This window comes from Orcinus orca, chromosome 1 (assembly GCF_937001465.1).
Source record: "Orcinus orca chromosome 1, mOrcOrc1.1, whole genome shotgun sequence".
Taxonomy (NCBI): domain Eukaryota; kingdom Metazoa; phylum Chordata; class Mammalia; order Artiodactyla; family Delphinidae; genus Orcinus; species Orcinus orca.
In genome coordinates, this window is record NC_064559.1 from 106,870,794 (window position 1) to 106,897,011 (window position 26,218).

Sequence of the window (26,218 nt, forward strand, 5' to 3'; positions counted from 1 at the left end):
TTACTGTCTATCTCCTCACCAGAACTAAATTTGGCTAAATTTAGTTTCTAAAAAGAGGATACTGGAAGGGGAGACCCACAGAATCAACAGAACAGTTGAAAACTCAAAAAAAAAAAAAAAAAGGTTCAGAAGGGACAGAAGCAGGGGAAGCAATAAGAGCTCAGGTAGCAAGAAGAAACCAATTGGTCCCAACCATTTTTTCTACTCTTGTGTTGCTCCATGAAGATGCGATGTCCATGCAGAGAGTCAGGTTATACTAGTGTGGGTCTCATTACCCTCATCTATCTAGAAGAGGGCAGGGTACCTTAATAGACCATCGCATAAGACTTTAATAAAGCAATGGCAAAAAAAAAAAGGGTAATTCTCCAAAGGAGATGTAGAGTTATTGTCCAGAGAAAGGAGGAATGAGTAAATGCTCCCCCCTCCAAAAAAAAAGCCAAAAAAAAGACAGAGAAACAAATGTCTGCACTAATCCCTGACGTAATATCTTGTCATCCAGAAGCCATCTACTTTACTTTAATGTAGACTGATGTATGCCTAAGAAATGCAAACAGATTTTAATATTAACCTAAAACAAATAAAAGCAGAACGATACATCTTTTGAACATCTGTTCAAAACCATACAACACACTCAAAAGATATGCACTTAAATGTTTTCTCTCTTTTATGCCCCAGAAAGATTTAGCGGTCAGGATACAGTTCTGCAAGACACCTCCTTTTGGATGTCCCACATGAAAGTAATTCATTTCCCTGATATCTACTTCTCCTACCATATTTTCTCTCAGTAGATGACATTAGTAATCATTCCATAGTTGACCTAGAAATTTAAGAGTAATTCTTGTTTCCTCCCTCTTCTTCATTTCCCATACTTCATTGATCAACAAGTGCCACCAATTCTACCTCAGAAATTCTCAAATCTAGGGGCTTCCCTGGTGACACAGTGGTTAAGAATCTGCCTGACAATGCAGGGGACATGGGTTCGAGCCCTGGTCCGGGAAGATCCCACATGCCATGGAGCAACTAAGCCCGTGCGCCACAACTACTGAGCCTGCGTTCTAGAACCCGTGGGCCACAACTACTGAGCCTCCACTCTATAGCCTGCAAGCCACAACTACTGAAGCCCACATGCCCTAGATCCTGCGTGCTGAAATTACTGATTGTGCCGCAAATACTGAGCCTACGTGCCACAACTACTGAAGCCCATGTGCCTAGAGCCTGTGCTCTGCAACAATAGAAGCCACCACAATAAGAAGCCTGAGCACCACAATGAAGACTAGCCCCCACTCACTGCAACTAGAGAAAGCAACGAAGACCCAGTGCAGCCAAAAATGAAAAATTAATTAATTAAAATTAAAAAAAAAGAAATTCTCAAATCTATCCCTTCTTCAGCATTCCTGCTACCACTGCCTAAGTTCAGGCCCTCGTAACCTCAGACCCCAAACCACTTGTAACAGCTTCTTAGTTATCCCTTCTTTTCACTCAACCCACTTCATTCCATCTCCCACACAGTTGTCACACTCATGGTTCTAAAACAAAGATCTAAGTACATCACTACCCTGCTTTAAAACCTTCTATAGCTCCACACTGCTTATCAAAAACAAAAACCTAACCACCTTTGTGTCTTAGTTGGAGTGACAGAACACAAAAGTCTCTCAGAACTATTTATGAATGCAACAGTTCTTTAATTCAGTGGTTCTCTAAACTTGCTGTACATGAGTGCTTTTGTACATGAGGCTAGGGCCTCAATCTGAAAGAGTATGATTTAATTGGTCTGGAGTGGAGCCTGTACATAAGTTTTTAAAACTCTCCCTAAGTAATTCAAATGTATAGCCAGGGTTTAAAAATGCAATTTAAAAGATAACTAGAAAGCCACATTTACTTCCAAACAGCATGAAGTAACAGGGTCAATATTTATCACCACTCACCGCTGATAGGAATAACTAAAAACCTGGACAAAATATATGAAAGAAAGATTTTCAGACACTGGATATTAGGCAACACAGATAGTGATCCCAGAGAAAAGAGAAACAAAGTGAGGCATACAACTGCCCTAGTTTACTTCTTGGAGAGAGTTTATAGCTGGTAGTGGTAAGAGAGGGAGCCAAGGCAGAGCCTAGTTATCTCCCTACGTTGAGATAAAGCTAGGAACTTGGGAAGGCCAAGGTAGCAAGAGTTCATAGAGCAGAGTACCAAAAAAGAGAGAAAATTCAAGAGATCTGCAAAGCAACCCCCTTGAGTATTCAGCTGTGTACTGATCAGCATATTTGTATGAGGAAACTAAGGCTGGGGTAAGAACCACATAAGAGAATCAGAGGGACAATCTTCTTGGCTCATACAGGATGAGAAGAGTTTGTTTTTCCAGCAACAGAAGTAGAAAAAATTTTCATAATTCATGGGATATTGGGTAGTGTACTCAAAGAAGTATCAGCCCAGTAAAGGGGAAAGTTATGAAATGTTTCTTTGGTTCCACCTAACAAACCTTAAAAACGAGACCCAAAAGGGTCAAACTATTTTGAAGCAACTTAACTATGTCCCAGAATAAAGCTCAAGAATAATTACAGAAATAAAAATTATCTAGAATCCAACAATAAAATGCTCAATATGTGGCATCTGATCAAATATTACCAGGTATACAAAGAAGCAGGAAAACACTATTCAAAATGAAGAGAAAAATCAATCATGTCAATCACTAGAAACATACTAGGAGCTGACATGGATGTGAGAATTAAAACCATTTTTATAACATTCCATATATTCAAGAAGGTAAAATAAAGATTGACCAAGTTAAGTAAAATATATGGAAGTTATTTTTTTAAAAGACACAAATCAAACTTCTAGAGATGAAAAGATAATATCTGAGATGAAAAATACACTGCATGGGATTAAGAGCAATTTAGACATTGTAGAAGAAAAGATTAGTGAACTTGAAGACATACAAATAAAAATAATCCAAAATAAAACAAAGAGAAAAGAGACTTTTAAAAAAGAACAAAGCATCAGTGATCTGTGAGGAAAATTCAAGTGGTCTAATACATCTGTAACAAGAGTTCCCAAAGGAAAAATGTTAGAAGGAGCGACAAAAAATTTTCAAAGAAAGAATGGCTAAAAATTGTCCAATTTTAATGAAAACTATAAGCTCCACAAAGCCAAAGCACAAGAAACGTGAAAATAACTACACCAAGGTACATTGTAATCAAATTGCTTAAGATCAATGATAAAGGAGAAAAATTTTAAGACATTCAGGAGGAAAAAACCTCCATTATGTACAGAGGAAAAAAAGATAAGAATGAGAGAATTCTCATCAGAAAAACTGCAAGTTAAAAGATAGCATAACAACATCTTTAAAGGACTGAAAAAAAATGTTACCTAGAATTCTATAACTAGCAGAGTAGTCTTCTTGCATGTGCAACTTGTATAGTCACACAGTACTATGCTCAAAAAGACTGTGTTTGGTTTAATATTCTGCTGTTTTTTGTTTTTTGGTTTTTTTCTGGATCTTAGATCTCCAACAAGGGATTGAACCCAGGCCCTGGCAGTAAAAGTGCTGAGTCCTAACCACTGGACCACCAGGAAATTCCCCTAATATTCTGATGCTGATGGCTTGAAATCCTTAATAATTCTGAACAGAGGGCTCTACATTTTCATTTTGCTTTGGGCCCCACAAATTATGTAGTCAGTCCTGATAACTAGCAAAAATATCTTTTAAACATGAAGGTGGAAAAAACACTTTGTCAGACACACAAAATCTGAAAGGATTCTCCAACAGTTTACCTGCACAATAAGAATAAGAAATGTTAAAGAGGGCTTCCCTGGTGGCGCAGTGGTTGAGAATCCGCCTGCCGATGCAGGGGACACAGGTTCGTCTCCCAGTCCGGGAAGATCCCACATGCCACGGAGCGGCTGGGCCCGTGAGCCATGGCCGCTGAGGCTGTGCGTCCGGAGCCTGTGCTCCACAATGGGAGAGGCCACAACAGTGAGAGGCCCGCGTACCGCAAAAAAAAAAAAAAAAAAAAAAAAAAAAAAAAAGAAATGTTAAAGAAATTCTTTCAAGCAGAAGGGGAATGATACAAGATTGAAATCTAGATCTAAGCAAACTAATAAAGAAAACTGGAAATGGGAAATATGTGAGTAAATGTGAGACCTTAGAAAATATCATTCGGAAAATGAAAATCAAAACCACAATGAGATTCCACTTCACATTCATTAAGATGGCTATTACTAAAACAAAAAAGCCCCAAAAAACAGAAAATAACAAGTGTTGGTGAGGATGTGAAGAAATCAGAACCTTTGTGCACTATTGGTAATGTAAAATGGTGCAGTCACTATAGGAAATAGTATGGGAGTTCCACATAGAATTGCCACATAAATCAGCAATTCCACTTCTGGGTAAATACTCAAAAGAATTGAAAGCAGGTATTTGTACACCAGTGTTCATAGAAGATTCACAATAGCCAAAAGGTAGCAACAACCCAAATGTCCATCAGTGAATGAATGGATAAATAGAATGTGATACATACATACAATGGTATATTATTCAGCCTTTAAAAAAGAACAGAATGCTGACACATGTTACAACATGGATGAACCTTGAAGACATTATGCTAATAATTTTCCTTTGAATTCTATCAAACATTTAAGGAAGAAATAGTGCCAATTCTCCACAAACTCTCCCCCAAAAATCGAAGAAGAAGGAATATTTCCCAACTCATTTTATGAGGAAAACATTACCCTTATACCAAATCCAGACAAAGACATTACAAGTGAAGAATACAAATCAATATCCCTCCTGAACACAGATGCAAAAATTCTTAACAAAATTTCAGCAGCTCTAATCCAACAATATAGAAAGGATAGTATATCATGACTAAGTGGGACTTACTCCAGGAACTCAACGCTAATTTTAATATTCTTAAGTCAATCAATGTAATTTACCATATTAATAGAATAAAAAAGAAAAATGATATAGGCATCTCATCAGAGGTAAAATCAAACATCCATTCCTAATGAAAACTCACAGAAAATTATGACTGGAAGAGAACTTCCTCAATCTGATGAAAAGTACCTATGAAAAACCTACAGGTATAAACTTAATGGTAAAAGAATGAATGCCTTCCTCCTAAGATCAGTAACAAGGCAAAGTATGTTTGCTTTTACTATTTCAATTCAACTTTGTACTAGAGGTGCTAGCTAGTGCAATAAGGCAAAATAAATAAATAAAGACATAGAGATTGGAAAGAAAGAAGTAAAACTGTCTCTCTGTCTCTCTCTGTCTCTTCTTCCTTCCCTCCCTCTTCCTCTCTTTGTGTGGATGACATAATTATTATGTAGAAAATTCTATGGAATCTACAAAAAATCTACTAGAACTAAATAGTGAATTTAGCAAAGCTACAGGATATAAGATGAGTATACAAAAAACAGTATAAACTAGCAATGAATAATCAGAAATTGAAATTTTAAAGACATTATCATTTATAATAGAATTAAAGTTATTAAGAATTTAAGCATGTGTCTCATAAGATATGTAAATTCTATATGCTAAAACCATAAAACAGTGTTGAGAAAAAGTAAAGGAGAACTAAATGACGGTTTCTCAACCTCACTCACTATTGATGTTTTGGGCTGGATGGTTCTTCATTGTTAGAACTGTTCTATGTATTGTAGATTATTAGACAGTATTCCTGACTTCTATTTACTAAATGCCAGTATCACCCTTGCTGTGAGTTAGGATAATCAAAAATGTGTCCAGATACTGTCAAACGTCCTTTGTGAGGCATAATTGTCCCCAGTTGAGAGCCACTGACCTAAATAAATGAAGAGATATACCATGTTTATGGATCAGAAGACTCAATATTGTTAAAATATCAAATTCTCTCCAAATTAAATATATAGACTTCAATACAATCCCATTCAAACTCCCAGCAGGCCTTTTGTCTGTGTTGACCAGTGGATTCTAAAATCTATATGGAAATGCAAAGAACCTAGTATAGCCCAAACAATTTTGAATAAGAAGAATGAAATTGGAGGATTTGCACTACATTATTTCAAGATTTACAACGCTATAGTAATCAAGACAGTATGATATTGGTCTAAAGATAGACAAATAGATCAATGGAACAGAATAGAAAATTCAGACATAGACTCACATATATATGGTCAATTGATTTCAATAAAAGTGCTAAGGCAATTAAATGGAGAAAGGATAGATTTCTCAACAAACAGTGTTGGAATAACACTACATGCGAAAAAAAGAACCTTGATCAATACCATATACTAGATACAAAAGTTAACTCAAAATGGATAATAGACCTAAATGTAAAACATGAAACTATAAAACTTCTAGAAGAAAACATAGGAGGGAGAGAGGAGGAAGATGGCGGAAGAGTAAGACACGGAGATCACCTTCCTCCCCACAGATACATCAGAAGTACATCTACACGTGGAACAACTCCTACAGAACACCTACTGAACGCTGGCAGAAGACCTCAGACCTCCCAAAAGGCAAGAAACTCCCCATGTACCTGGGTAGGGCAAAAGAAAAAAGAATAAACAGAGACAAAAGAATAGGGATGGGATCTGCACCAGTGGGAGGGAGCCGTGAAGGAGGAAAGGTTTCCACACACTAGGAAGCCCCTTCGCGGGTGGAGACTGCGGGTGGCAGAGGGGGGAAGCTTCGGAGCCGCGGAGGAGAGCGCAGCCACAGGGGTGTGGAGGGCAAGGCGGAGAGATTCCCTGCACAGAGGATCGGTGCCGACTAGCACTAACCAGCCCGAGAGGCTTGTCTGCTCACCCGCCGGGGTGGGCGGGGCTGGGAGCTGAGGCTCGGGCTTCAGTCGGAACGCAGGGAGAGGACTGGCGACGTAAACACAGCCTGAAGGGGTTAGTGCGCCACGGCTAGCCGGGAGGGAGTCCGGGGAAAAGTCTGGACCTGGCAAAGAGGCAAGAGACTTTTTCTTCCCTCTTTGTTTCCTGGTGCGCGAGGAGAGGGGATTAAGAGCGCTGCTTAAAGGAGCTCCAGAGACGGGCGCGAGCCGCGGCTAACAGTGCGGACCCCAGAGACGGGCATGAGACGTTAAGGCTGCTGCTGCCGCCACCAAGAAGCCTGTGTGTGAGCACAGGTCACCATCCACACCTTCCCTCCCGGGAGTCTGTGCAACCCGCCACTGCCAGGGTCCCGGGATCCAGGGACAACTTCCCCGGGAGATCGCACGGTGCGCCTCAAGCTGGTGCAACGTTATGCTGGCCTCTGCCACTGCAGGCTCGCCCTGCACTCCATACCCATCCCTACCCCCGGCCTGACTGAGCCAGAGCCCCCGAATCAGCGGCTCCTTTAACCCCGTCCTGTCTGAGCGAAGAACAGACGCCCTCCTGTGACCTACAAGCAGAGGCAGGGCCAAATCCAAAGCTGAACCCCAGGAGCTGTGCGAACAAAGAAGAGAAAGGGAAATATCTCCCAGCAGCCACAGAAGCAGCGGATTAAATCTCCACAATCAACTTGATGTACTCTGCATCTGTGGAATACCCGAATAGACAATGAATCATCCCAAATTGAGGAGGTGGACTTTGAGAGCAAGATTTATGATTTTTTCCCCGTTTCCTCTTTTTGTGAGTGTGTATGTGTATGCTTCTCTGTGAGACTTTGTCTGCATAGCTTTGCTTTCACCATTAGTCCTAGGGTTCTATCTGTCCTTTTTTTTTTTTTTTTACTTAAAAATTTTTTTTCGTAATAACTATTTTTTTATTTTAATAACTTTATTTTATTTTACCTTTATTTTATTTTCTTTTATCCTTTTCTTTCTTTCTACTTTTTCTCCCTTTTATTCTGAGCCGTGTGGATGAAAGGCTCTTGATGCTGCAGCCAGGAGTCAGTGTTGTGCCTCTGACGTGGGAGAGCCAACTTCAGGACACTGGTCCACAAGAGACCTCCCAGCTCCACATAATATCAAATGGCGAAAATCTCCCAGAGATCTCCATCTCAACACCAACACCCAGCTTCACTCAATGACCAGCAAGCTACAGTGCTGGACACCCTATGCCAAACAACTAGCAAGACAGGAACACAACCCCATCCTTTAGCAGAGAGACTGCCTAAAATCATAATAAGTCCACAGACACCCCAAAACACACCAACAGACATGGACTTGCCCACCAGAAAGACAAGATCCAGCCTCACCCACCAGAACACAGGCACTAGTCCCCTCCACCAGGAAGCCTACACAACCGACTGAAGCAACTTTAGCCACTGGAGACAGAAACCAAAAACAATGGAAACTATGAACCTGCAGCCTGCAAAAAGGAGACCCCAAACACAGAAAGATAAGCAAAATGAGAAGACAGAAAAACACACAGCAGATGAAGGAGCAAGATAAAAACCCACCAGACCTAACAAATGAAGAGAAAATAGGCAGTCTACCTGAAAAAGAATTCAGAATAATGATAGTAAAGATGATCCAAATCTTGGAAAAAGAATAGAGAAAATGCAAGAAACATTTAACAAAGACCTAGAAGAACTAAAGATGAAACAAGCAATGATGAACAACACAATAAATCAAATTAAAATACTCTAAAAGGGATCAATAGCAGAATAACTGAGGTAGAAGAACGGATAAGTGGCCTGGAAGATAAAATAGTGGAAATAAATACTGCAGATAAAAATAAAGAAAAAAGAATGAAAAGAACTGAGGACAGTCTCAGAGACCTCTTGGACAACATTAAATGCACCAACATTCGAATTATAGGGGTCCCAGAAGAAGAAGAGAAAAAGAAAGGGACTGAGAAAATATTTGAAGAGATTATACTTGAAAACTTCCCTAATATGGGAAAGGAAATAGTTAATCAAGTCCAGGAGGCACAGAGAGTCCCATACAGGATAAATCCAAGGAGAAACACGCCAAGACACATATTACTCAAACTGTCAAAAATTAAATACAAAGAAAAAATATTAAAAGCAACAAGGGAAAAACAACAAATAACACACAAGGGAATCCCATAAGGGTAAGAGCTGATCTTTCAGCAGAAATTCTGCAAGCCAGAAGGGAGTGGCAGGACATATTTAAAGTGATGAAGGAGAAAAACCTACAACCAAGATTACTCTACCCAGCAAGGATCTCATTCAGATTTGATGGAGAAATTAAAACCTTTACAGACAAGCAAAAGTTGAGAGAGTTCAGCACTACCAAACCAGCTTTACAACAAATGCTAAAGGAACTTCTCTAGGCAAGAAACACAAGAGAAGGAAAAGACCTATAATAACAAATGCAAAACAATTAAGAAAATGGGAATAGGAACATACATATCGATTATTACCTTAAATGTAAATGGATTAAATGCTCCCACCAAAAGACACAGACTGGCTGAATGTATACAAAAACAAGACCCATATATATGCTGTCTACAAGAGACCCACTTCAAACATAGAGACACATGGAGACTGAAAGTGAGGGGACGGAAAAAGATATTCCATGCAAATGGAAAACAAAAGAAAGCTGGAGTAGCAATTCTCATATCAGACATAATAGACTTTAAAATAAAGAAGAGCAAAGAAGGACACTACATAATGATCAAGGGATTGATCCAAGAAGAAGATATAACAATTGTAAATATTTATGCACCTAACATAGGAGCACCTCAATACATAAGGCAAATACTAACAGCCATAAAAGGGGAAATCGACAGTAACACATTCATAGTAGGGGACTTTAACACCCCACTTTCACCAATGGACAGATCATCTAAAATGAAAATAAATAAGGAATCTCAAGTTTTAAATGATACATTAAACAAGATGGACTTAATTGATATTTATAAGACATTCCATCCAAAAACAAACAAAAAAAAACACATTTTTCTCTAGTGCTCCTGGAACATTCTCCAGGATAGATCATATCTTGGGTCACAAATCAAGCCTTGGTAAATTTAAGAAAATTGAAATTGTATCAAGTATCTTTTCCGACCACAACGCTATGAGACTAGATATCAATTACAGGAAAAGATCTGTAAAAAATACAAACACATGGAGGCTAAACAATACACTACTTAATAATGAAGTGATCTCTGAAGAAATCAAAGAGGAAATCAAAAAATACCTAGAAACAAATAACAATGGAGACACGACAACCAAAAACCTATGGGATGCAGCTAAAGCAGTTCTAAGAGGGAAGTTTATAGCAATACAATCCTATCTTAAGAAACAGGAAACATCTTGAAGAAACAACCTAACCTTGCACCTAAAGCAATTAGAGAAAGAAGAACAAAAAAACCCCAAAGTTAGCAGAAGGAGAGAAATCATAAAAATCAGATCAGAAATAAATGAAAAAGAAATGAGGGAAACGATAGCAAAGATCAATAAAACTAAAAGCTGGTTCTTTGAGAAGATAAACAAAATTGATAAACCATTAGCCAGACTCATCAAGAAAAAAAGGGAGAAGACTCAAATCAATAGAATAAGAAATGAAAAAGAAGAAGTAACAACTGACACTGCAGAAATACAAAAGATCATGAAAGATTACTACAAGCAACTCTATGCCAATAAAATGGACAACCTGGAAGAAATGGACATATTCTTAGAAATGCACAACCTGCCGAGACTGAATCAGGAAGAAATGGAAAATATGAACAGACCAATCACAAGCACTGAAATTGAAACTGTGATTAAAAATCATCCAACAAACAAAAGTCCAGGACCAGATGGCTTCACAGGCGAATTCTATCAAACATTTAGAGAAGAGCTAACACCTATCCTTCTCAAACTCTTCCAAAATATAGCAGAGCGAGGAAAACTCCCAAACTCATTCTACAAGGCCACCATCACCCTGTTACCAAAACCAGACAACGATGTCTCAAAGATGGAAAACTACAGGCCAATATCACTGATGAACATAGATGCAAAAATCCTCAACAAAATACTAGCAAACAAAATCCAACAGCACATTAAAAGGATCATACACCATGATCAATTGGGGGTTATTCCAGGAATGCAAGGATTCTTCAATATACACAAATCAATCAGTGTGATACACCATATTAACAAACTGAAGGAGAAAAACCATATGATCATCTCAATAGATGCAGAGAAAGCCTTTGACAAAATTCAACACCCGTTTATGATAAAAACCCTGCAGAAAGTAGGCATAGAGGGAACTTTCCTCAACATAATAAAGGCCATATATGACAAACCCACAGTCAACATCGTCCTCAGTGGTGAAAAACTGAAAGCATTTCCACTAAGATCAGGAACAAGACAAGGTTGCCCACTCTCACCACTTTTATTCAACATAGTTTTGGAAGTTTTAGCCACAGAAATCAGAGAAGAAAAGGAAATAAAAGGCATCCAAATCGGAAAAGAAGAAGTAAACTGTCACTGTTTGCAGATGACATGATACTATATATAGAGAATCCTAAAGATGCTACCAGAAAACTACTAGAGCTAATCAATGAATTTGGTAAAGTAGCAGGATACAAAATTAATGCACAGAAATCTCTGGCATTCCTATACACTAATGATGAAAAATCTGAAAGTGAAATAAAGAAAACACTCCCATTTACCATTGCAACAAAAACAATAAAATATCTAGGAATAAACGTACCTAAGGAGACAAAAGACCTGTATGCAGAAAATTATAAGACACTGATGAAAGAAATTAAGGATGATACAAATAGATGGAGAGATATATCATATTCTTGGATTGGAAGAAACAACATTGTGAAAATGACTCTACTACTCAAAGCAATCTACAGATTCAATGCAATCCCTATCAAACTACCACTGAACTAGAATTAGAACAAAAAATTTCACAATTTGTATGGAAACACAAAAGACCCTGAATAGCCAAAGCAATCTTGAGAACGAAAAACAGAGCTGGAGGAATCAGGCCCCCTGACTTCAAACTATACTACAAAGCTACAGTAATCAAGACAGTATGGTACTGGCACAAAAACAGACATATAGATCAATGCAACAGGATAGAAAGCCCAGAGACAAACCCATGCACATATGGTCACCTTATCTTTGATAAAGGAGGCAGGAATGTACAGTGGAGAAAGAACAGCCTCTTCAATAAGTGGTGCTGGGAAAACTGGACAGGTACACGCAAAAGTGTGAGATTAGAACACTCCCTAACACCATACACAAAAACAAGCTCAAAATGGATTAAAGACTTAAATGTAAGGCCAGAAACTATCAAACTCTTAGAGGAAAACCTAGGCAGAACACTCTATGACATAAATCACAGCAAGATCCTTTTTGACCCACCTCCTAGAGTAATGGAAATAAAAACAAAAATAAACAAATGGGACCTAATGAAACTGCAAAGCTTTTGCACAGCAAAGGAACCCATAAACAAGACCAAAAGACAACCCTCAGAATGGGAGAAAATATTTGCAAATGAAGCAACTGACAAAGGATTAATCTCCAAAAGTTACAACCAGCTCATGCAGCTCAATAACAAAAAATCAAACAACCCAATCCAAAAATGGGCAGAAGACCTACATAGACATTTCTCCAAAGAAGATATACAGACTGCCAACAAACACAATGAAAGAATGCTCAACATCACTAATAATTAGAGAAATGCAAATCAAAACTACAGTGAAGTATCACCTCACACCAGTCAGAATGGCCATCATCAAAAAATCTAGAAACAACAAATGCTGGAGAGGGTGTGGAGAAAAGGGAACCCTCTTGCACTGTTTGTGGGAATGTTAATTGATACAGCCACTATGGAGAACAGTATGGAGGTTCCTTAAAAAACTACAAATTGGGGCTTCCCTGGTGGCACAGTGCTTGAGAGTCCACCTGCCGATGCAGGGGACGCGGATTCGTGCCCAGTCCGGGAGGATCCCACATGCCGTGGAGTGGCTGGGCCCGTGAGCCATGGCCGCTGAGCCTGCGCCTCCGGAGCCTGTGCTCCGCAGCGGGAGAGGCCACAGCAGTACGACAAAAAAAAAAAAAAAAAAACTACAAATAGAGCCACCATACGACCTAGCAATCCCACTACTGGGCATATACCCTGAGAAAACCATAATTCAAAAAGAGTCATGTACCAAAATATTCATTGCAGCTCTATTTACAATAGCCAGGAGATGGAAACAACCTAAGTGTCCATCATCGGATGAATGGATAAAGATGTGGCACACATATACAATGGAATATTACTCGACCATAAAAAGAAACGAAATTGAGCTATTTGTAATGAGGTAGATGGACCCAGAGTCTGTCATACAGAGTGAAGTAAGTCAGAAAGAGAAAGACAAATACCGTATGCTAACACATATATATGGAATTTAAGAAAACAATAATGTCATGAAGAACGTAGGGGTAAGACGGGAATAAAGACACAGACCTACTAGAGAATGGACTTGAGGATATTGGAAGGGGAAGGGTAAGCTGTGACAAAGTGAGCGAGTGGCATGGACATATATACACTACCAAACGTAAAATAGATACCTAGTGGGAAGCAGCCGCATAGCATAGGGAGATCAGCTCGGTGCTTTGTGACCACCTAGAGTGGTGGGTATGGAGGGTGGGAGGGAGGGAGACACAAGAGGGAAGAGATATGGGAACATATGTATATGTATAACTGATTCAGTTTGTTATAAAGCAGAAACTAACACAGCATTGTAAAGCAATTATACTCGAATAAAGATGTAAAAAAAAAAAAGAAAAAAGAAAAAGAAAACATAGGAAAATATTTTTGTGACCTTGGGTTAAGTAACGGTGTCTTAAATGTAACATTAAAAGCAAAATCCTTTAAAAAAACTTGATAGTTTGGACTTACTTTACAGAATTTTTAAAACTTCTGGCCTTCAAAAGATACTGTTACTAAAATGAAAAGACAAACTATAGATTGGGAGAAAATAGTTACAAAGTACATATATAATAAAAACTTGTATTTAGAATAAAGAACTCTTAGATTTAACAATAAAAAAGCAAACAACTCCACAAAAAATGGGACAAAAATTTCAACAAACACTTCACCAAAAATATACAGATGGTAATAAAGCACATGAAAAGGTGTTCAATATATGTAGTCAATGGGAATTGCAAATCAAAATCATAATAAGATACCATTTCACACTCACTAGAATGGCTATCATAAAAAAAGACAGTAACAAATGTCAGCAAGGATGTGGAGAAATAGGGACCTTCATACATCTCTGCTGGGAATGTAAAAGGTAAAATCCCTTTGACAAAGATTTTGGCAATTTTCTAAGAAGTTAAACATATGCCTACTGTTCTGCTCCTAGAAATTCACCCAAGAGAAATGAAAGCATATGTACACACAAAGACTTGTACACGAATATTCACAGCAGCTTTATCTGTAATAGCCATAAAACCGGAAGCAACCCAACAGCTGGTGAATGAATAAACTAAATGTGGTATATCCATACAATGGAATACTACGCAGCAATGAAAGACAATGAACTATTGATACCCACAACAGTATGGATAAATCTTAAAATAACTAAGCTGAGTGAAAGAAGCGAGGCAAAAACAAAGAGTTCATGCTGTATAATCCCATTTATATAAAATTCCAGAAAAAGCAAACTACCATGTAGTGACAAAAGGACCAGTGGTTGCCTGTGTTACTGGGGCAAGATGAGACTGAAGGGAGGGATTTTAAAAGGGCAGAAGGAAACTTTATAGGATGATGGACGTGTGATGATTTCACAGGTATGTATTGATACACATATTGAGACTTTTCAAATTGTACATTTTAAATTTGCCCAGTTTACTGTATGTCAATTACATCTCAATAAAGCAGTAAGAAAAAAGTAAATAAGAAAAAGAGAGATGGCTAAAGAGACACAATGGTTGAAGTTTGATGTTAGAACTATACTGATCCTTCTTTGACATGATTTCCCACCACCCCCAACCTCCAATAGTTGCCTGCTGGTTCCAGGCTATCCACCTAGAATGTGCAATCTGCTAGGCTTCACAAGTGCCCATTGAGGCACATTGCCATAATCTGGCAACTCACTTAATTCCTCTTTTTAAATAGTTGTATACTTGAAAGAGGAAAACCTTTGAATGAAATCCTCATAGAAAAGTTCTATCACAGCACGCATCTCATTTCAATAAGGCATTTTCCCAGGGCCATACATTTTGCTAATATCCCTCTGCTAAAATTTACTTCCTAAGAGAGTGACATGGACATATATACACTACCAAATGTAAAATGGATAGCTAGTGGGAAGCAGCCACATAGCACAGGGAGATCAGCTCGGTGCTTTGTGACCCCCTAGAGGGGTGGGATAGGGAGGGTGGGAGGGAGACACGAGAGGGAGGAGATATAGGGATGTATGTATATATATAGCTGATTCACTTTGTTATACAGCAGAAGCTAACTCGCCATTGTAAAGCAATTATACTCCAATAAAGATGTTAAAATAAATAAATAAATAAAATAAAATTTACTTCCCATCCAACCCTGGCTTCATTATCTTGTTAGGCCAGAAAAAGTTCATCTCCTGTGTGTGTGAAGCCCTCTCTGATCCTCTGCCTCTTAGTGCCGTATCCAGTTACCATTAGCCACGTGGTTCATATTACCAGCATGTAGGGGCTAAAACAAGGTCCCCCAGCCCCACTTCCCTATACCCCCATCATGAATTTTGCCTAAGGAAAGTAAGCTTGCCATTTGGAATTTAAACTTTACAATGAAGACAAACTGGTTCAGAGAAGAAATATGCAGACACTTGAAACAGACATAAAGATTCCCAAGCCAAACAGACCACTACCTGAAGAAATAACATGTCGGCAAATAAAAGAAGGTGCGCATGAGAAGAGAGGTTGATCATTAATGCCACTCACCATCCAGGGAAGAAAGAACCCATCTGTATCCTTTGGTACTCTGTTTGAAGCTATTACTTTTTTTTAAAATTTAGAATTCCCTGATTAATTCTCCTTATTCTAAATTCAAGTTTCACAAACAACCTTTTGATTATAATTTGGCTTCCAAATGTGGCAAGTATGCCAAGAGACCTCACTTAAATTAAAAATGAGAGTCTAGTTCCCTAAGATGACTCCTCATTATAAATTAGTAATTTGCCATTCTAGGTTTATATAGTAGTCTTGTATTTATTTATTTTTTATTTCCACAGTCCATCTTACTGTTATAGCCCTTTTTCCATACTGTAGTTAGGTGAGCAGAGTTTAGAACTATAGATTCTCAACTACCTGAGGGTAGTTTTGCATCCAGTTTTGTACTGGCCTCCACCATCATTGCTTGATTAAAAAAAAAAATACTGAATTAAAATGAGCTGCTTATTTCCATTTTTAGTTGATTAGGAGTTAGAAAATTGGATACCAAAGACACTCCTTCCCAAGGGCAAGCCTCTAATACTCATAAACCTCTAGTACTAGTACTATAGCTAAGACAGGTTGTTTTTTGTTGTTGTTTTTAATATGGAGTAGTTTTTGTTTGTTGGCTTGGTTTTGGGTTTTTTTTTTAATTTTGTTTTTTGGGTCTTCGTTGCTGCGTGTGGGCTTTCTCTAGTTGCGGCGAGTGGGGGCTACTGTTTGTTGCGGTGCACGGGCTTCTCATTGCGATGGCTTCTGTTTGTTGCGGAGCAAGGGCTCTAGGTGGGTGGGCTTCAGTAGTTGCAGCACGCAGGCCCTAGAGCGCAGGCTCAGTATTTGTGGCACATGGGCTCAGTTGCTCCGCGGCATGTGGGATCTTCCCGGACCAGGGCTTGAACCCAAGTCGCGTGCATTGGCAGGGAGATTCTTTTTTGTTTTTTTGTGTTTTTTTTTTGCGGTACGCGGGCCTCTCACTGTTGTGGCCTCTCCCGTTGCGGAGCACAGGCTCCAGACGCGCAGGCTCAGTGGCCATGGCTCATGGGCCCAGCCGCTCCGCGGCATGTGGGATCTTCCCGGACCGGGGCACGAACCCACGTCCCCTGCATCGGCAGGTGGACTCTCAACCACTGCGCCACCAGGGAAGCCCGGCAGGGAGATTCTTAACCACTGCGCCACCAGTGAAGTCCAAGACAGGTATGTTTTTAAAAGTATGTTGCACATTCCTAGAGAACTGATTTTTAAATGAGGGTCAGAGTAGCACCAACCTCAGTGAAGTTTCTGACACTGTTTCATTTAAGTATTCCTGAAATGTTTAAAAACATTTCAAGCCTCATCACATCAACTAAGATGAATGTAGAGACATGTCAGATGAATAACTATTAAGGAAATAATGAAAGCATATACCTTCTATTTTAACAATTAAACCACAATTTAGAGAACTAATTCTAACACTACAAACTTTTTGTTACCAAAGACAATAAGAAAAATCACATCTTTAGGATAAGGAGTCATGACACATTTAAAATTTTGCAATGGTAATGCTTCTTTTGATGAAAAGAGTTCACCCCAGTATATATAAAGTAGTTAAGAAACTTTAACTTATAAATATATATTCAGATTAATTTTTTTTGTTTCAGCCTTTAAAAAAATTTCAAAGTAATCTGTGAAAAATATTCAACACACCATAGATACACATGTTTAAAAAAGCAATTATGTTTGGGCTAAAATTCCACTTTATAAAAAAATCAAATAATGAATACTTCTTGCTTCATTCCTTCTTAAAAGCAATCATTTATCATGAGTTTCTTAATAGAAATGTGATGCCTTTAAGTACTGTTAACTGAATAGTCTGACTCAGTTTTCTCAAATAAACAGTGGACAGTGTGATGAATAAATACAATTGCCTGTGAATAAATTAAGTTTCCTGATTCACAAATAAAACATAGTCTTGAGCACAAAATACAGATCCCATTAATATTTGGTTCTGTAATTAATACTCAGAAGACACAACTCCTGATTTTATGCATAGGAGACAGGCCTAGAGAAATGAAGAAACTTCTTTCAGATCCCAGTTAGTTAAAGGCAGCTTAGATACTGAAACCACTATTGCCTTGTAGTTTGATTTATGAGTGCTAGTTTCACACAAAAGAATAAGCTAAAGATGCTCTGACAAGGAAACGTTTATTTCCAAAAGTCAGCAGCACAATCTGTCTCTTCTCCAAAGAAATAGTATGTATGGCAGACGTTCATCCTGCTGCTGCTACATGAAGAAAATTTGGGCCTAATTTGTCTGGTCTTCCAAGCCAGAGCAACAGAAGTGACTGGGTTTAGGTGGGGCTCATCCTGCTGGGCGTCATCCAGCCAACAGGCAAGGCTCCAGCTCTGCAGGAGAAGAGAGGTAGCCTAGGAAAGAACCAACCCCCACCCTGCTGTCTGTATCTAAGATTGGGAGGGAAAAAAAGGATAAGATAAGGCAGTGGGTACTCTTTCAACTGTACACCCACACACATTTCCTGGCCCTTTATCTTCTTTACCATTCTTAGCGCTTCCAACCTGGCATGGCCTTCTGAATCATGTGTTCATCTCTCCTTTGACTCGACCCAACCGGCATGGCCTTCCATCTCACCTCTACCAACAAAGCCGTTGACTACACGTTAAGCAAAGACCTTGGGGGAGAGACTGGGTTTCCTAAGCTTTAGTCCGGTACAATCCAGCTCCACACCTGTATTTCTAGGCAACTCCCTACTGTCTCTCCCCGACCTGTCCCCGCCACCAGCCCCATCACCCCCCTGTCCCCAGCCGTGCCCTCCAACTTGCTCCAAGCTAATGTCACCCTGTGCCAACCCCTCCCAAGCGCTCGGGGCTGCAGCCCGTGGGTCCCAGCACCGAAAGCGGTTCTCCTAACCAGCGCAAAGGGCGCCGCCACTCCCGGTGCGGTCTGCAGCCTCCGGGGCTCCTGCGCCGCTCTCACCTCATCCAGGGTGCGGCTGCCGCGGCTGCCTCTTCCTCCTCGGCCGCGGCTGCCCAGCTCCCGGACGGCTCGGGATGCCGTCGTTCCCGGCCGGGAGACTGCCGTGAGGACTGTGGGGTTCGCGCCGTGTCCCTGGACCAGTAGGGCGCGTGGCGCGCCCGGCTGGACGCGCGGCAGCAGCGGCCGCAGTCGCAGCGGCGGCGGCAGCAGGACCCGCTGTCAGTCCTCTTCATGAATTTCACGGGCCTGGACAGCCCAATCCTAGTTACCGTCCTTGCTTGGTTTTCCTAAGGTCTTCCCGCACTGCCAGGGCGCATCCTCTGGGCGTGGATTACCATCCACTCCAGTTGCCGCTGTCGTGGTGGAGACCTGGAAAGACCAGGCCTCCTCCGCGGCTGCCTCGGCCACCTGCTCCGCCCAGATTGCTTCGGTCCCTCTCGCACAAACGCCCGCCGCTGCCTCTTAACCCTCTGTCATCTCCCCGTTTTCTCTCCACCCACCACCTCAACCTGGAGAGCTTTTCATTTCCAGACCTGCTTTCTTTTTTCTTCCTGTCTGCTTCATTGTCACCGTCCTCAATTTCCAACCTCAAAAAGTTTCTCCTTTTCTCATTCCCTCTCTCCATATTTTCCTGGTTTTTGTCCTCCACCCTCCAAATCAGTCATCCTCTTATATTTTATATTATTCTCCTCAGAATCATTACTTCTCCAGGTTGTTGTCTAGCCTCCTTTCCCTCTCTTCCCTTCTTATCCCCTCATTTAAAATCTTTTCCTTTCAATTTTTCTTTTAGTTATTGTAAAAACCTTTCTCCTAAACAACCTCAATTTTCCTTTCTGTTGAGACTTTCTGATTGTCATTTTTCATGAAGAACTCATAGTAAAGTATATATAGCTTGGTATCCACCATCAAGTCAGAGGGAGTTTTCATGGTTAAAAAAAAGTTCCTAGGTCAAATAAATCGTCCACTAAATGTTTGTTCTGAAAATCCTTTTCTTATATTCAAGTGTCCTCTAAGAATGGAAGCTGAGTCTCCAGCAAAACAGAACGCTCCTGCTGCACTATTCTATAGAAGGCCCCCGCTTACTGTTCCACTTAATTTTTCGACTTTACCATGGTGTGAAAGCGATATGCATTCAGTAGAAACCAGATTTACAGCTTTGAATTTTGATCTTTTCCTGGGCTAGAGATATGGGGTAATACTCCCTGGTGATGCTGGGCTCCCAGTCAGATACATTAATAACCATTCTGTACCCATACAACCAGTCTGTTTTTCACTTTCTGTATAGTATTCAATAAATTACATGAAATATTCAACACTTTTTTATTATAAAATAGGCTTTGTGTTAGATGATTTTGCCTAACTGTAGGCTAATGTAAGTGTTTTGAGCACATTTAAGGTAGGCTAGGCTAAGCTGTGATGTTTGGTACGTTAGGTATATAAAATGCATTTTGACTTAAGGTATTTTCAACTTACAATGGGTTTATAGGGAGGTAACCCCATTGTGACCTGCAAGACCTGCAAGGGAGAAGGTTTATCTTTGTAGTGGGTACTATGGATCCCAAGGTTCATAGGCAATAGTCACTATTATTATTATTTTTTTTTGCGGTACGCGGGCCTCTCACTGCTGTGGCCTCTCCCGTTGCGGAGCACAGGCTCCGGACGCGCAGGCTTAGCGGCCATGGCTCACGGGCCCAGCCGCTCCGCGGCATGTGGGATCTTCCTGGACCGGGGCACGAACCCACGTCCCCTGCATCGGCAGGCGGACTCTCAACCACTGGGCCACCAGAGAAGCCCAGTCACTATTATTGATCAACTCAGTGTGAATAAAGATGAACTCTTCATAACTCATTTTTTCCTCCCAAATCTGCTCTTCAGTTCTGTTTTATTAACCCCAACACTACCATCCACTGAGTTGCCTGAGCCTCAAAACTGGGAGTCATCAGAGACGTATCTCACTCGTGAAACTCATCCAGTCTTTCATTCTGCTTCTTTACTATTTCTTTATCTTTAAGTAGTCTCTCCCATCATGATTCCAACTGCTTCCAGAAAATGACACTATCAGGTATCTCATTCTTTCTTTCAAACCTCCTAACTTAATCTATATCTTTACCTCTCTTTTTCCCCCAATCTATCTTACTGAAGCAACTTACTCTATCACTCTCATCTCTATTAGGGAATTCTTAATTATCTTTTGTTGTCTTAGTATCTTTGGCCTCCCTTTCTCCATTAGCTCCATGCCCAGGCTATAAACATGCTCAAGTTTCCTCATCACTAAAACAAAGCCTTCCCCCTCTAACCACCATCATATCTCTCACTTCCGTTCATAACCAGTTTGCTTATATGCACTGTATGCATTTGATGTCTATACTTCCTGACTTTACATACATTCTTTGCCACCTAATTCTCTGAAATCAGGCTTCTAATCCTATTAGTTGAAGTTGCTCTCCTAGCAGACTCAGACTTTGGCTTTGTCCATAGGCTAGCGGTAGATTTTATCTAATACACAAATTGAAACAAATGGGGTTCCCAAATTTAAATGAATATGCCGTCTTCATTAGTTGAGGCAGATAAACAGTTCAGTGAAGTTACTGCAAACTCAAAAGCTAAGAAGTGCTGAAACTTCCAGTTCCAGTTAAGATGGAGGGGCATGTATCAGACTGACTCTTCCCCCCCTTGGGTGTGGGGATGGTTGGGATAGAATAGAATATATAAATATTTATAAATATGTAAGTATTACATATATAAATATAGAAAAATATAAAAACAACTCTTGAAGGCACTGACGAGTAACCTAAGCAGACAGGACTTGAATCTATGATCCTTGAGAAGAGAAGCACATGAAATGAACTCCATATTCACCCTGGGATTTTTCTCCTGAGGGAATTTTCCAAATCAGGCACTATAGAATAAAGTCCAAATAAAAGATGCAGTATTACTGGGCTGAAGACTCAAATAAAGTTCAGAGCTGCCAAAGTGGCTGAGACTTGAAGGAGGACTCCCAGGGAGGGGAAGAATGGCAGAGAAGTAGTAGCTCAATTATCTCGGTACAAATTCCCCTCAAGATAGTGGCCAGTTTCTAAACCCAGCATACGCAAAACAAGATGCCAAAAAGCATACCAGGAAACAGCAGTTTGGAGGGTAATGAGCTAAGTAGAGATTTCAGCATCCAACACAATTTGGACTTCAAGCCTCTCCAAGGTAGAAAGACAGCCAGAGCTTTCAGTTGAGACCCCTTAAAAGGCCATACCCTTAGAGTAAGGGTAGTACAGTAATGAAACAGAATAGATCTAACAAAGCTTAAGACCCAGGCTTTATAGGATCAAAGTGATCCACTAGTATTCCTTCTGCCTACCAGAACAAAACTTAACTCTTCGGAAGTTAGATAACATTATCCAGAGCCTCTACAATTTTTTCATCTACAATGTATAGGATCCAATATAAAATTATAAGGCATGGTAAAAATGAAATTCAAATGACTAAACACTAAAAGTTAACAGAAACATACCCAGATATTAGAGCTAACAGGACTTTAAATTAACTATGACTAGTAGGTTTAAGTAAATAGAGGAAAAGATGGGCAAAGATGATAAGATGGATAATTTACTTCAATATAGAGTTGGCATCTATAAAAAATCAGATGGACATTCTCAATATGAAAAATACAATAAATGGAAATAAGAACCCATTGGGTGTGTGTAACAGCAGTCTGAATGCAGCAGAAGTCAGAATCAGTGAAGTGGAAGATAGATCAATAGGTGATTCCAAAATGAGCGACAGAAAAAAAGAAAAAAAAAAGAGCACAGCATCAAAGACACGTGGAATACAGTAAAAAAGTATAATATATGTGAAATTACAGTCCTTGAAAAAGAAGAGAAAGAGTAAGGGCTAGAAGAAATGTTCCAGCAGATAAAGACCAAGAATTTTCTAAAACTGGTAGAAGACATTGACTTCTCAGATTCCAGAAGTTCCGCAAACCCCACGTAGAATAAATGACCAATATCCCTCAGGATATTAGAAGCAGTTTCTAAAATTCTGAAATTTGCTAAAGAGAATTCTCCAATTAAAACAAAGGGGAGGGCTTCCCTGGTGGCGCAGTGATTGAGAGTCCGCCTGCTGATGCAGGGGACACGGGTTCGTGCCCCGGTCCAGGAAGATCCCACATGCCGCGGAGCGGCTGGGCCCGTGAGCCATGGCCACTGAGCCTCCGCGTCCAGAGCCTGTGCTCCGCAACGGGAGAGGCCACAACAGTGAGAGGCCCGCGTACCGCAAAAAACAAAAAAAACAAAGGGGAAATCTTGACCAAGAGGCAGTTTTCACAGACCTAGTCAATTCCATAGCATTTATACAGTGGCAGGAGTCATTGTGCAAGGGCTGAAAATGAACACGTACAAGAGAGTATAGGAAATTATGTCACTAAACGGAGCCTATATTCAAATCAGCCTTTGGGTGCCACAAGAAAAGGGGGCTAAAAGGGGAAATGAAAATTAATCAATTTTGATTATGCTCGTGTAAAATCAAAACCAATAAGCTCATTAGACTGATGAAATAAAATTCATATTTTATGGCAAGACAAGAAAAATTTAAACATAAAATTTTTCTCTGCCCGTTTGGGCCTCCACTCTCCCCCTTAGTGTGTGTTGTGCATCTGCATTAACCAGACCTCCTTAGGAAGTTACATTCCTTCTTAAACTATAAAGGGTCACAATTCCTTAGGAGATAACCTTCCTTCTTAATCTTGTAAGGGGCTGCGATGACCCATGACCCACAACTCACTTTGCACCTGTAGATCTGATTGTGTAAACTGTCAATAATACATCATTTGACGTGTACCCCATTGTCTCAAAAACTTGTGTAACTGTGCTTTGACCTCAGAGCTTTCTGAAAGACTGTTTCCCAGCTTATAATCCTCAGGTTGGCTCAAGTAAGATTCTCCATTTCTTTCTTAGATTGACTGCTGATCAATTTTTTTCATCAACAATACCATAGTTAGTAACCTGAAAATGAGACTGCCAACCTGTAAATTTCTAAATTTTGTAACAAGGCAGGAAGATCTCAAGTGTCCTTCCCTGAAAGAGGAAAGAATTTATGTAGGTGAGTTCCACCTCTACCTGCCACATTTTAAACACAATACCATAATTAACCTCTTCATGGGAAACATTTCTCTCAATGAGACTATGTTTATAAATCATAGATAACTGGCATAAAGCAGATAACTGTCATAGAACAATTAGTAAGCCAGAGAAGCTAACTCTGTAAAGATTTTTCTCTTCTTTCTCTACTCTTGACACTGAGTTTCTGCTATGATGTTTAGAAACAGCTATGTGGTTCTGACATATCTCACCAAGTACTGCGCTGTGTTCTGATAACACCATTTGTTTGGGTAGCTCTATGGCCTTGGAGTTGATGTTTTTATTTTAATGTTTTGGCTTGATTAAATTAATATTAATTTAATATTTTTAATAATTCAGTAGTTTAGTATTAAGTATCCTATTACATTTTGGATTGTTTGAAAGTAAGAGACATGAGAAATTTTGACTGAATCAATTCAAATTTAGGATACTAAATAAAATTTCCAGTGAAAACAGCTCAAGCTATACCTGATGAAACAACTCTGATTCTACCCAAGCACCTGTCTAAGAACACTGCTAGCAAAGACTGAGTAGCATAAGTAATTGGAGAATAATGATTTTTTGCATTTTAATTTCTGTGAACTTAGTAAAGGAGTCTGGATTTTCTATGGGGTTTAATTTACAAGGGATGGAGATTTAATCTGCCAACTTTATTTCTTTCCTGGAAATTTGATAATGAAAAAGGTTAATATCCAAATTTGAAGTATCTTCTGATAATGTACAATTTTAGTGTCTTTCTCCAGACATTTTATTTCATTACATAATTTTTAGTGTACTAGATTAGACAACATAACAGGTTAGTAGTTTAACCTAGCAAATGGAATAGGAAATAGTAGGAATTATGTTTTTTGGCCTTGCTTACAGTAAGGCTTTGGAATTAAGTTAATATGGACTAACTTGGCCCATTTCAGAGTTTTCTTAGCATAAAATTTAACTATCCTCCTGTGGTTTTCAGAGTGGGGCCACATGAAGGTGGGGGAGAACTTGTCCTAATAGACTGCTATCCCCTCCCCAAGGAAGAAAGCCAACCTCTGGTTTGGCTTAATGGCAAAGCCCAAACGGCTAAGAGAACAAAAAGCTAGATAATACTAGGAGGAAGTTCTTTTGCCACAGTGCCCATCTTTCCATAATAGAGAAACTTCCTTTTAGACTCTTTTTAGGGGAATGCTCCTTAGTCTTTCTCATCCCTTTCACTTATCATTCCTCCAGGAAGGAGTGATTTATCTGAATCATGATTTTTTCTTTAAGTTTTTTTTTTTTTTTTTTTTTTTTTTTTTTGCGGTACGCGGGCCTCTCACCGCCGTGGCCTCCCCCGCTGCGGAGCACAGGCTCCGGACGCGCAGGCCCAGAGCGGCCCCGGCTCACGGGCCCAGCCGCTCCGCGGCACGTGGGATCTTCCCGGACCGGGGCACGAACCCGCGTCCCCTGCATCGGCAGGCGGACTCTCAACCACTGCGCCACCAGGGAAGCCCTTTCTTTAAGTTTTAATAATAATGAACTTGTTTTAGTTTTTTGTTTGCTTGCTTTAGTAATAAATTTGTTTTAAAACAAGACTTCAATATTTGATATCAAGTATATTTTTAAAAACCCTAAAATGACAGAGATTAAAAAAAAAAGCCCATAAAATCACACCCATTAGGATGGCTACTATCAAAAACAACCCAGAAAATATCATGTTGGCAAAGATGTGGAGAAATCAGAACACTTGTGTACTGTTAGTAGGAATGTAAAATGGTGCAGCTATGAGGGAAAACAGTAAGGTGGTTCCTCAAAAAATTAAAAATAAAATTACCATATCCAGCAATCCCACCTCTAGGTATATAGTACCCAAAAGAACTGAAAGCAGGGTCTCAAAGAGATATTTTGCACCCATGTTCATAGCAGCATTATTCACAATAGCCAAAAAGTGGAAGCAACCCAAGTGTCCATCAATGGACGAATGGATAAACAAAGTGTAGTAAATCAATATGATGGCCACCCACATTGAGGAGACCAATCTACTTTACTCAGTTTGCCAATTCAAATGCTAATCTCTTTCGGAAAGACCCTCACGGACACACCCAGATAAAATGTTTAAACAGATATCTAGGCACCCTGTGGCCTCAATAGGAAGCTTGAATAGAACAAAAAGACAGAGGCTGAATCCTCTCCCTCTGCCTAACTGCTTGAGCTGAAATATACACCATTAGTACTCCAGTTCTCAGACCTTCTCAGACTGGACTATACCACTGGCTTTCCTGGATCTCCAGCTTGCAGATGGCCGTTCTAGTAGGTGTGTAGTTGTATCTCATTTTTGTTATATTTTGCAATTGTCTAATGACATGA

General features: G+C 39.8%; 1 protein-coding gene across 17 annotated transcripts in view; it reads right to left on the minus strand.

Annotated features, from left to right (window-relative positions):
- The window catches only part of PDE4DIP (phosphodiesterase 4D interacting protein), a 288,606-nt gene extending 269,421 nt beyond the window's left edge, over positions 1 to 19,185 (minus strand). For 16 of the 17 annotated variants that reach the window (XM_033436759.2, XM_049702195.1, XM_049702221.1 and 13 more), the window contains exon 1: positions 18,765 to 19,185. In XM_033436759.2, the coding sequence (XP_033292650.2) occupies positions 18,765 to 18,997 (233 nt within the window). In that variant the 5' untranslated portion in view covers positions 18,998 to 19,185. The remainder of the gene's footprint in view (positions 1 to 18,764) is intronic. The other variant, XM_033436891.2, reaches the window with a different exon arrangement.
- Between the last annotated feature and the right edge of the window lie 7,033 nt (positions 19,186 to 26,218).